Source organism: Phalacrocorax carbo, chromosome 1, assembly GCF_963921805.1.
Source record: "Phalacrocorax carbo chromosome 1, bPhaCar2.1, whole genome shotgun sequence".
NCBI lineage: Eukaryota > Metazoa > Chordata > Aves > Suliformes > Phalacrocoracidae > Phalacrocorax > Phalacrocorax carbo.
Genome location: NC_087513.1, coordinates 39,027,505 through 39,040,830, shown reverse-complemented (window position 1 = coordinate 39,040,830; position 13,326 = coordinate 39,027,505). Strand labels below are relative to the sequence as shown.

Genomic DNA, 13,326 nt, shown 5'->3' with positions numbered 1-13,326 from the left:
TCTCATCCTGTTTCCCTCCAATCTTCCAGTTTGTCCACCTCAATTCCAGGGGATCCAGCCTTTGAGTACAAAAAACCATGAAAACTGCAGGAGTAGTCATATTTACTCTAAGAACACCTGCAGGGTCATACTACTGGCATTTTAAAAAGCCAGGTTAAGACAACCAACCTTCATTTGTCCCTTCCTGTATGGATGTTCTGTACGTCAAAATACCTGAAAACTGCACTGATACAGTAGAACTTATTTTAACTTGCATTACGAATAAACTGCACATGCTGTTTTACAGACAATATATATTTGCAAACTTGCTCATGCAAAATTAGTGTGCACAACAGGGATATTTGTTTTCTAATCCCCACACTTTTAAAAATGCCATTTGTCTGCTCTTTTTGAACTCTGCCCAAACCCTCTCTTCAATATAATAAATCTTACACAGAATTCATCTGCCAGCCAAACCAATTTATGAAGCTGAAAAGAATAAAAAGTTGTCCAAAAATATGGTGCACCTGGACACTTGATTCCCACCTCCCCCCTTTTTGTGTTTACAAGTAGAAAGTGAATAAAAGGAAAAAAAAATCATGGTCACAAAATTTTAACATTTTAATCCTAAACATTACAGGGCAAATGGATGTTGGAACCTATTTCCATATACCATGCGTCAACTTTTTAATTCCCAAATGTAGCCAAATCCACTAAACCAAGTGGTTAACAAACTCTGGATTATGGAAATACATTTCTGGAATAAATGCTAGAAAAGCAACAATGGGAAAAGCCAACTGTCTCCATAAATCCATAAAGGTAAATAAAGTGGAACAATGTGAAGATTAGATATTTTTTCTGTTTCTTACTCATAACCTGTCAATTCAGTGCATCATATGGTTCAACATAATGGTCCCCATTTTGGACGAACATCTAACTAGTGTCCATTGATTCCAAGTTAGTGGATGATGAATCTTTTTGGATACTTTCAAAGATGGCTGCCAGCTCAGGGTTAGAGCTTATCTGTGACTGAAATTCACTCATTAATGGACTCTTCTCTGCTTCTGGAATGGTTAGAAGCGCTGCTACTGCCCTCATAGCAGATCGTTTCAGTTCATCTTGCTTTTCAAACTCCTGTTTCACTGAGTTTGCCTTTACCTAGGGAAAAAAAATGAAAATATGTTTGAAACTTTTGCTTAACCCTCCCCCTCTACACTCACCTTAAAAAGAAAATGTATCTTACAAAGACCTATCTCCTTCCATACTACCACTTTGTACAGCTTTCAAAATGGCCTAAGCTCTTAAAAACCAAACAACAAAACAACAAGTAAAGAAACCTCTCTAAACATGTACTTTTTATCAGATGTTTTACTAGCAGTTTGCAACTAAGACTGAAACTTGAATACAGTTCAAGAAAGCAGAAAAAGGTTGTAAGCTGCCAAGTCAATTACCAAATCAAAAAAATTACAGCAGCCAACCTCTAGCTAGTAAGGTCAGTAAACAACATTAAAATGGTATCATCACAATACTTCCAGTTTCCAGAGCACAGAAATTTTTAAAAAGTTGACCTTGATTAGAATAACTGCTTAACCTTCTGTTATAATTCTCAAAGACATTTCAAGGATACAAACAAAACTTATTATTAAAAGCAGTCAAATTTCTGGATGTGAAATATAACAGATTACAGTAATGGAAAAGCAAGGCAAATCAGGCATTAAATGACTGTCAGAGCATGCAGGTGGATCAAGACAAGAGCAGGAATGGGAGACTAACTGTGTCAAGACCCAAGAATCCTGTAATATAAATGAAGAAGGGAGAAACAAAACAAAAACATCCAACACAAATAGAACCACTTTACACTGCGCCTCCATCCTTTGTCACCCAAATGTTTGTCTGCAACAACGTAATCATTAGAAGTTAGAAAAACTCAGTATTCCAGTTTCACTATTTATAATGAAATGAGACTTAGAAGTTGCCCAAGAGGTAGCTAGATTTTTAAGGAGCAAAACAAATGGCATCAAGGAAATGAAGGATTTTTAAAAAGAAGCTAACAAATCTACTGTTCCATTTGTAATTTCAAGGAATTTAATACATATGTAAGGGCCCACATATTTATATTGCCCTATTGCAGCTTATGAACTATCACTCAGGAAATGCTACCGCAACACACCTAGATTCTCAGAAATATTCTTCATACACAAGTCCATTTATACTTCTATAAGACAACACAAAATAATTAACTTAAATAAATTTTAAATTTAAAACAATACCTTAGTTGTACACGTAGCACGTAAAGGTTCAACAAGCCTATCCAACCTCTGCAGCACTGCAGTTGGACAAAGGGTAGACAATCTCACCAACATTAAAAAGGTTAGCATCTAGGTGAGAGAAAACCAATCCAACAGTCAGTTATGCTCAGCACATATACGGAGAGATTTCCTATGATGCTGTGTAACCTTTCTACCAGCAACATTTTAATGAAAATAGCAAATATAGTGAAGTACTTAAGCATATGAAGCAATATTTTTACCATTTCAGTCTATTCACTATTTAAAATGTTTTGAGTAAGTCTGCTTATGCAGAGAAAAATGACGGCTAACCTTAATATCATAGTGATCCTTCAGGCCATCTTCAACATGGTTTAAGAATTCAAATATATCTAGTCTATCCAAACAGCTATCCAAAAGAGTATACATGCACTCGAAAGCTGCTTTCCTTATGTCCAACCCATCATCAACTGTATGCTTAAATGGTCCCATTTCCACCTGTCAGAGAATATAAAACAAAGTTAGGAAGTAATATATTTAGAAAAACAAAGAATCTACTTACATTTAGCACTGGTTTTTAGTTAACATACCTCTCTGATTAATTCCTTTCTGACTTTTGTTTCATTGTAAAGATGAGGAAGCACAGTATCTAAGAGGTCCCTTATTAATGATGGTTTATTGTGTGCAGCTGAGTTAAATGTCACTAGGGCTACTCTCCTGACATTGAGATCGGGGTCCTCCAATGTTTTCAGAAAATCACCTGCAATCATGTGAAGAAATAAGTCAACCTATGAGGTTCTTGTTATTTGCTAGTTTAAAAATATCTTTGCCTAGTTTTAACCTTTCAAAAGGACATATTTAGTGCAGGACTTATTTCGATGTAACACAGACCAACACCTGCTATTTTATCATGATTACAGAAATAAATCTGTTTAATTAGAATCATATCAAAAGTATTATATAAGTGAGATATATAGCATTTCAGATAACGAATCAGAAATTAAAAAACCACCACCAAAATAAATGGCTATCACAATGATATTTCAAGGTTTTTTAGATGTAGAGTATATAAATTAATGAAAAATCATATTTAACAAAATCTTTCCTTTTCTCCATTAAAGTCTCTCAGAATATGCATTAGAAACCCAGTTTAAATTCTGCAGTTCAAGAATTGGAGAACACCTCTTAAGCAAACTATCAATATATTGATTTTTAAGCCCCAAATTGGCACATACTGAGAATTCCTAAATTACTAGAAGGTAAGCTCACTCAGTATGTATTAATGTAGCAACACCTCTATCATCCCATCCCACCCCACTGCACTCTCTGCGTATTTTCAATTTACAAAGTCTATAGATCTATAACACAGCCTTGTTAAAATAAGTGCCTGCAGGAATAGATCATAGTTTTCCCCAATGTTCGTGAAGTTTTACTAGCAACTTCCAAGAGGAGTAAAATTTTTAAAGGGAGAAGAATAAGAGGGTGTAAACATCAAAGTGACTTCTACACAGAAAAAAAAAAAACCCACAAACCTAAACCTGGGTAACAAAACTAAAGATGGCTGAGCATTTTTAAGCACTGAATACCAATAGTTTTTTGACTGGATAATCAGTAAGTATTCCCAGAAATCACAGAGGCAAGGCAGCCTTCAGTGGCATGGACAGCAGGGGGGAAAATCCCACAAGAACAGTCAATTCTTTAACATATTACTAAAAAATGTTAAGCTTAGTGATGAAAATAACACATATGAACTGACACCACTTCCCCATAACTAAAAACCTTGTCCTCTACAAAACATATGTTTTCAAAGATTAATCTTTTTCCCCATTAGTTTTAGCAGTGTGCACCATTTTTACAAATCTTTAAACCTGTAATCAAAGCCACTATAAAACATCACCATAGCATATTAAACAAATCCATGATACTTAGTCATATAAATGAAAAAAGATCAAAAAACCCACAACATTGTAAACCTCTTCACCATACTGATGTTATACTGATGTTTTACTGATGTAAAAATATACATGCTTCCGATAACTTTCAGATCACAAAGCATTACAGAATCCTAAGGAACTAAATTTACAATTTGCCACCTGGTAAGGCTCAGAATTCACACGTGCATACGTATTTTAAATCACTGAATGTCAAATATTTCTAAGACCACCCCTCTGGGTAAAGACAGTACCCTACTATATCAATGTGATATAATTCGGCAAAAGCATGGGAAAGGAAACCAGCTTTTTGGGTACTGTCTTCTAAAAGACCCAGCTTTTACACAGCTTCACTACATACCATTTGTATCACACAACTTTTACTGCTCAGAATTCAATCAAGCTAGAATTAATAGAACTAGTTGGCTAGCATGGAATCATTTTATAAATGTTCTGACAGTTACAATTGGCAGCTAATTCTGGGCCCTGCAAAATAATTTTTTTCTGAAAACACAAAACAATTTTAAGTGCAATTCTATTGCTTGAAAATGTAGAAGCTGTCACTAAAGAACTTACCTATGCAATTCTTCAAGAGTGGGTCTATGGGTTGTGGGTGATCAGAAATAGTGAACTTGACAGCAGTAACCACTGAACTTCGAGCATATGAAGACCCTAATATAGAATAAAAGTGTAAACATATAACATTAAAACAGTACAACTACAGAATTTAAATCACGTTCAATTCCATTCTTTTTAGATTTCTACTACTCTTAACAACATTAAAGAAGTGTTGTAGCTTATTACTAGCAAGGCAATATGATCCCTCCTCAGATGTTCTTTTGTTCCATTTTAAACAGGGGAAAAGAGACCATAACATTTGTAATAAATATTTAACATGATCTGCTACAGAAAATTCAAGAAATGAGCCTATTCGGACAGATTTTTTTCATTCACCACATAGGCCTAAAACCACTCTCCTCTTTAAAGCCAAAGTACATGAAGAAAATGTCAATATTCTTGATATGAAACCGAGTAATGAATTATGCACAACGATCCTTCCTAATCCTTAAAGAATTCAGAATTCTTATCTGAAAACTAGCAATACTGTAATATACACCAAACGTCAACATGTTGCAACTGGTTTGTCAAGTAGTACTGTCTGGTTGTCACTGATGCTCCCTCCCCTTTAAGCTTATAACTCCTAGTTAAACACAGCATCATTAATTGAAATACCACAGTCTGAAAGCAGACCATGAAATTAATTCATGTTATGTATGACTAACTACTTTAGTAAAAATGGAACCATCTAAGCCTCACATTGTTGGGGCAGAAGGAAAGCTAAACTTCAGGAGCATCATAAAATTTAAGGAACTAATTTGCAAAACTAGACCAATTCGTTAATAGATAGCATAAGGCCATTTGCTACAATATGTACATGAGTTTCCACTACTCACCTGATGCCAAGTACCCCTTGAGTCGTGGAAGCAGAGTCTCTGGGTCTATTAACGTAAGCTTGCCCAAGCATTCAGCAACAACATTCCTCGTACCCTCTTCTGCACATTCGCAGTGTTTCAGAAGTAAGGCCCAGATGTTCTCAACATACGGTTTGAGACCAATCACTGAGGCAGAGCTAATTATTTCTTTCAAGGAATGAAGAAGAAGGTATTGCCTTTTAGGTTGGCTGGTTATTTCTTGTAAGACAAATGGCAGATACTCAGGAAGATTGCCAACACTAATACTGCCTAATGCATAAGATGCCGCCGATTTGACCTCTTCGCTAGGAGAAGAGAATGCTTCTAGTATTACAGACTTCAGCTCAATCTGTCCGCTTAAGTCAATGTGATGCCCAACTTCCCCAAGAGAAAGCAAAGCCAAAAGCCGAATAGAATCCGTGGACCTTGAGTTCTTGACATCTTGAATGAACTGACCTACAACAGCTGGTCCTTCCTTAGGGCAGGCTCGAGTAAGGGCAGCAACACATTTGGCAATGGAATAGTAAGACTGCTTGTGAGTAAGCGCTGTGCTCTGTGAGTACACTGGACCCGTTAACATGCGCAGTAAATCCATATAGCCTAAATTATTTGTACCAGTCACAACCAAAGCTTGGAAAAATTCTAGCATGGCACTAAGTGCTCCACCCTGAAGTAGAGGCGATCTCACCAGCCCAATAAGTTCATTGAGAATGGACCCGCTAATCTTTGACAGGGAAGAAGGATATACTTTAGCCAGCGTTGTCAGAAAACTGATGGCCATCTGTGATACATGCATATCACTTTCACTAATCAGAGGTGGAAGCTCATCCAGGACAGCATCAATCATGGCAGCTGTCAAGCTGTCACTGTAATTCTTAATTAAAATATCTAGAGCAGAAAGAGTGCCCAGTTTCAAAGCTCTCTGGTTCTTTCTCAAAAAAGAGGCAAGAATAGGAACTCCTTCCCCAAGGATTGGTCTCAAATCTATCTTCAAAGGAGAACCAGCAATCAATGTCATAGCCTTCACTGTAGTTAACCGAGTGATCTCATTCTTCAGTCTCTCTAGGAAGATCTGAAGTGTACTAGGCAGATCTGTGCCTAGACTGTCACCAAGGCTACAAATTATTTGACCCATGCAAGATATTGCCCTTTCCTTCACCTCCTGATCAATGTCAGCCGCCTTTAATCTCTTGATTGTACAAGTAAACAAATCTTTGATGTAAGGAGTAGCATCAAAGGAAGAAGGCTGGTCTAAAGGACGAATGACTTTCACAAGTTGTTGGGTAACCAAAAGCGCCTCTGATGTTATCTTGTAAAATGGGTCTCCAACACAAGCTACAACTGGAGGTACCAATGCTTGAACATGAGGATGAAAGACCTGGGGAGAATGATTGCAGAGGATCACATACAAACAGGACAAAGCATCTATCTTCAGATTAGAAGAACTTGATTTGTCATTCAGTGAAAAAATTATCCCTGGAAGAAAAAGAAAGAAAATCTATTTTTAGGTTAGGCGTTTATATTCTGTTAGACCACTTCAGAATTTCTGAAGGAAAGCAACTGTACTCAATTTATGTTTTCCCGCTCTCAGCCTTTTTTGAATGCTTCCAAGCCCCCTTCTCTATTTTATTCAATCAATTAATTTTCAAGCTTCCTCTGCACAGAGGACATGGGCCATTAGACGGTTTGTGATGTATTTCCTTAATTATAATGGGATTCTGAACCTTTAACTTTTCCAAACTTACTTTTCCTTGTTACTTCAAAATTTAACATTTTAGGCCCCAAAAAAGAAAATATGGACAGTATTTCATTCTGTTGAAATGAAAAAGACGGCAATTTTATCTTGCAATTAAGAAGAAAACTAACTTTCTTTTTTAGATACAGAAAAAAAAAAATCTTAATCTTGGAGCCAACCCCAGTTTTCAAGATTAATGGAAGTATGTCACTCAAATATTTATATGGATCCACACAGTAGCTAATTATTTTGCCAATTGCTTTAAATAGAAGCAACACTTCAAAGCTTTTGCAAAAAGCACAGCCAAGACTTAAAGATTTCGAAATTTCACACCCAATTTACTAACAAATCTTTAAGTTAATAATATGTTTCTCATACCTGGTACAAGTACGGGAACATGTTGTGTTAGGGCTCCAGGTAATACATTTACTAGCTCAGTCAGCATGTTAAAGCAACATTGACGAGTCTTCACACTTTTCTCCTTCATCTGTTTGTGCAAGGCTTTAACTATGTTGGGGACCTGTAACAGATGTGCTCTGATTAATTGATTCAATAGCTGACATTTCTTTCATCTTTGATGACTGGGGGGATATAAAGAAAGACATATGGTCTACCCCTCTATTTCTGATTTCTCTACAGAACTAGAAGTTATAAACACTGAGAAATGAAGATTCAAAAGAATTGCTATAAAAAAAAAAGTAATTTAACTTTAAAAGGTGAGATGGAACAAAGCAAAACTAGATTTGCATTAATAAAACTGTATAGAGCAACAAGTGAAAAGTCACCCAAATAATTCACTTAGGAAAACTTGCTATCCTTTACACTCTGCAAATAAAATACATTGTAGCAAATCAAGTTTTATCTTGATCATTAGAGCTTACATCTGCATTGCAAAATGCACAAAAATAACTATTTTGCCTTGGTAATTCATCTAAACTCATAGGGCATGCAAATTTTACAGGTGACAGTAAACAAGTCGGATAAGCACATTTGCATGAGTTGCTAATTTTAGTTTCCAAGGCTGCTACACTATTCCGAGCGAGTTTACCTGGCTTGCTCTCTATGTTAGTACTACAGTAATAAACTGTAAATCTGTGTATGAACAAAGTATGATAAGGCATATTTCAGTAACTATCCTTATGAACAGTGCACAACTTCAGTGTGTCTTCTCAAAGATAACTAAAAAAATCTTGACAAATAACCTGAGACTGAAGCATCGTCAAAGGTGTCTCTCCTTGTTCCATTGCATCAGGATCACAAAGCCAACTTTGCACAGGTCGAGTTTGTTTTAAAAGAGAAAGATATGCATGAAAAACATCTGCTTTAACATTTTCTTCACGTTCTTTGAATCTGGCTATCAAAGCAGGAGATACAGTTTTGTAGAATTCTGGAAGCATTTCATGACGTGTGCTAACCACAGCATCCAGACATTTAGCAGCCGCACGCCTCACTTTCCAGCTCATGTCATCATCATCACTATATTCATCATCGCTCCCTTGAAAAAATAAATTATTCATATGTTCAAGTCTAGACAATCAAAGCATCAAGTTTTATATTAAACAATTAATAAGAACACACTTGAGTTCTTTGTGTAAGGCACACCAAAGAAATAGGTTCAGAGACATGTTAAAAGCCATACATAAAAAGCCTTGTGAACTGCCTAAATCATAACATTAATTATTTTCTCTGCCAATTTTTTCATGCTAGTCTTACACATGTATTAATTTAAACTGCAAACAGGACAAGGTGGTTCCCATTGCGTTTACAGCCTGACTACTGATTTAAACTATACTCCTCTTTATTCATGACATCAGCGACAATGCAACAACACTTAATAGCTGATCAAGATTCAACAAATTATTCCGTTTCTTTCTTGCTAGGAATAAATCAAACCATACTCTGCCCCCCAAAATGACAACAAAAATATACAAACAATAAGCAATAAAAATTGCCCTTCTTAAGCGCTAAAGCAACAACTATGTAGCTCATTCATTCTCAAAGTAACAAGAATGTTACGCTCTGGGTTCAGATTACTCGCGCGTCCAAGTTTTCATAAAGCTTACATATGGCAAGGTATTGCCACCATATTAACAAAATGCTATGCTTTTCAGTCTAAAACGTTTTTTACCCTACAGAAAAATACTGAGTATTTTGCAATTTTCAATCTCTCTTAATTTTATGCATTAGGTAACAATATAGTATTGTGGAAAGTAGTGGGAAGCCTTCCCCATGCTGAATATGTATTTTCAGTTCATTAACTGATGTTCTTCTCACTTTAGTTGTATGACCCTACACGCTTCTGCCTTTTTCCACCTTTCAAGTATCTTAAAATATTTTTCTTGTACTTTACGTTCACCCTTGGAATTATTTATCCCCAGCCACAATCTCCTATACTTTTACTCCAATAATTGAGTTCATAAGGTATGTTTAAAAGCAGTGAAAAAAATTGAATACAAAAATATACAAGTCATTCAAATACTAGTACAGTGTAGAAATACCACCCATATCAACTTTCTCAGTTGAGTGCAGGTGCACAGCTCTTCCTCTCCCCCAAATCAGAAAGAGAATATACCTTGATCGTCATCATCACCACCATCAGCATCCATAGCATTTTCATCTTCATCTTCATCATCATAATTATAATTAGGATCATACGTAAGATATTTGAGACAAATGTTTATAATAGTAGATACATGAGGATAAACTTCTTTAGGACATCTGTTTGATACAAAAATACAATCAATGTCAAATTACTTTGAAGAATTAAAATATTTCTAGAAGACTTCGTGCCATATAGTGCACATTTTGGTGACATTAACCAAACCAAGTCCCATCAATGCATTCATCCGAATTATAGAAATTCAGAAAGGAAGGTCAGAAAGAGCAATGCTACTATGGAACTGGATCTGCTAGACTGGAAGGTTGCTCAGAACCACGATATGCCTTTGGATATCAATTTTTTCATTGCCACTATTGGTCAAGTACTACTACAGTAAAACGTTTCTGAAGTACAGACATCACACGCTGCTTAACAGTTCAGTTACAAGATAGAGTAATAGGAACAGTTCCAGCTCAATGCTCGCAAAAATATTTTGTACCAAGGAGACTGTCTCTTGACAGCTTACAACCAAATGGCACACTATTAGAACCTGAGAAAGCCTGAAGTAGGTACCCAAGAATAACTTACCTCCTAACAAAGGATTCAAAGGCTTGAATGCAATACTCTCGTAGTTCATCATCATCTACATTACAAAACTTTACAACCAAAGGAATTATTTTCTCGAGATATTCACCTGGTAAGAGAAAAAAATAGCAAAGTAATTACTCTCATCTAAAAACTTTCAAAGTTACAGATAATTTTTATATTTTTCTTACCTATTCTATGACCTGCTTGCCTACTGATAGCAGCAATACACTGTATATAGGTCCTAGTTGTTGACATGGAATCATTTTTAGACAGCTCTGTCAACAGATGTTCAATGAGGTCAACAAAAACCATATTGCCACAACTCATAACCAGGTGACCAAGAGCAATGATGGTTCTTTTCCTCACAGCAAGTCTGGGGCTAGTCAGCTGGGGGAGCAGACAGGTCAGAATTGAAGGATGGAAGTTAACAAGCAGTCCTCCTTGCCTTAAAACAGACAAAACACAAACTCAAACCAATTGAATCTAGATAATTTCGTTCACACACTGTACAACAATTCCCTGAAGTATTCCCAAAACATCACAAAGATTCCAATTAAGTCTTGAAATTTAAGCTTTCGGAACTTTTAAAAAAAGAAAGAAGTTTAAAATATACCCTCAAAGCAATAAACATTAAAATAAGCTTAAAACTATAGTTCTCAGAAGACGAAATAATAAGTTCATCGATCAATCAAGCAACTTATTTTCAATACATTCTTTTTTTTTTTCCCCTAAATGAAGTTGCACATATACTTAATACCATATCATATTATTTCACATAAGAAAGTAATTTAAATTGAACATTTGGAAGATTAAAGTTTACGCCTTAAGGAGTATTATCAGCATTCACCAGCATTTTGGAAGAGGGATGTTTACCTGCTCAGCATATCAGCCATGATATCTAGTGCTTCCAGTTGAACAGACACATCTTCCTGCTTGGCTATAGCACTAGTGAGACGCCCTGTGATCTTTTTGCAAACATTAGCTGCTAATGCAGACCCTGAAAGTACAACAGAATATCAGTATCTTCATAATAAAAAAAAAAACCAAAACAACAACAACAAAACAGAACAAAAAAAAAACCACAAACACCAGAACCAGAACCAGAGATCATGTTTATGACTATGGAAAGCAACCTGATCTCAACATAAAGAAGCTTTTCCCACCCAACAAAACAAGCTTGAACAGCAAGTTTGTTTGCTAATGTAACATATGCTCTGCATTAGAGCTGAAAAACTATCTATGTAGAAACATACTGAGGAGGGCAGCTTCTTAATTGTCCCATGAGGTATATACGACAAAGGACACTGCTTTGGCAGGGCAAGCAATGGAAAGTGAAGGCCAAGAGAAGTCTAGAGCAATAAATGAAAGGACCATAGGTAAAAATAAAAGAATAAACTAAAAGGTGAGGGGAAGCACAGAAGTGGATAGAGCCACCTCTAAAGAAGAGCTGTGTAATGAAAAGGCAAAATAAATTTTGCACAAGAAGCTGCTTCAATACTAAGTACCTGAAATACTGCATTTGAGTAAGGGGAAAAATGCATACTGAAAGTATTTTAGAATTCAAGTAAAACTCTCTTTATTACAACTCCATAGATCCCCCCTCCCCCAACTGTCTAATGTTGTTCAGAGTAATTATGAAAAGAGAAGAAACTCATGACATGGTAACAGCTACCCAATGGCTAGCGCTCATCTTCATTTGCATGAAGGTTTTTTTTTTTAAAAAAAAAAATCACACTTTGGAAATTTCTACATGAAATTAATACCATTCCAACCTAAATTAAATCCAGTTTATATCAGTTTGTGGCTTATTCTTAACTATATGATTAAAACTAAACATAACAATTGGACAGTCAAATGTGTTACCATAGAGGCCAAGAGAAAAAGACAATGATCTATGTTTGAGTGGACAGCAAGAAATAACACCCAGGTTCCTTTTGTATTAGGAATACTAATTATATTGAAAGATTTTCCTGTATTTTTGCTTGAGCTTTATCTCCACCCCAAAAATCTCCTTTTGTTTTGTATAGGCAAACGAATAAAAGCTTAAACTGATTTACTTAAAATTATTTATTTAAAGTTTATGTATCTTACTACTGCTTGACAAAAGCAAGACTTAGATATGGACTTTCAATAAAGAATGTTAAAATTGGAGCTTTTTTTTTTTTTAATTTAAGAAACTACATTTCCAAAGCCTTTTTAATCAATTCTCTGTTCTCATTCATACCCTAACACTACGATATCTGCAAAGCACTTGAATTAAAAAAAGTAATGCCATTAACTGATGAGCTGTTCATCATTACTATCTCTTTTGGAGGAAAGACTGTCTTCATATAAAACTGCAGGTAAGCATTTCAGTAATTTAACAGGCAATTGTTACAAACACAAGGTACTTTCCAAAACGCTTACCAGAAACTGAGACAAGAAATCAGATCATTAAAGTAAAATACCCAAGCTATAATCAATTTTAAAATATCCTATCAATCAAAAAGCAAGATGATATTTAGCTAGTACTACAACCTAGAAATGTTCTACCAGACAATTATTAAAACAGGAACTTTTACACTCAATTTGTTATATCAAAGTTCATATACTGTAAGCTTGTGGTTTACATTAATGCAATTCTTCAGTAAAAACGTTTTTAAACTAGTAAAATCTGGAAAGTCAGGCAGGCAAGAACCACCTTAACAGGATATTTGTGCCATACATTTTTCCTCTGACAGAAATTATTTCCAATGTTAAATGAACTGAATATTCT

At 35.4% G+C, this 13,326-nt stretch overlaps 1 protein-coding gene across 1 annotated transcript in view; it reads right to left on the bottom strand.

Annotated features, from left to right (window-relative positions):
- Positions 1-444: 444 nt before the first annotated feature.
- Positions 445-13,326, bottom strand: part of CAND1 (cullin associated and neddylation dissociated 1) — a 29,098-nt gene continuing 16,216 nt past the window's right edge. Inside the window, exons 4-15 of the mRNA XM_064449113.1 lie at positions 11,445-11,568; positions 10,760-11,016; positions 10,572-10,677; positions 9,957-10,102; positions 8,587-8,879; positions 7,763-7,904; positions 5,632-7,125; positions 4,754-4,849; positions 2,837-3,006; positions 2,580-2,744; positions 2,250-2,357; positions 445-1,137 (exon numbers count right to left, since the gene is read on the bottom strand). Coding sequence (XP_064305183.1) covers positions 913-1,137; positions 2,250-2,357; positions 2,580-2,744; positions 2,837-3,006; positions 4,754-4,849; positions 5,632-7,125; positions 7,763-7,904; positions 8,587-8,879; positions 9,957-10,102; positions 10,572-10,677; positions 10,760-11,016; positions 11,445-11,568 — 3,326 coding nt within the window. The 3' untranslated portion in view covers positions 445-912. The remainder of the gene's footprint in view (positions 1,138-2,249; positions 2,358-2,579; positions 2,745-2,836; positions 3,007-4,753; positions 4,850-5,631; positions 7,126-7,762; positions 7,905-8,586; positions 8,880-9,956; positions 10,103-10,571; positions 10,678-10,759; positions 11,017-11,444; positions 11,569-13,326) is intronic.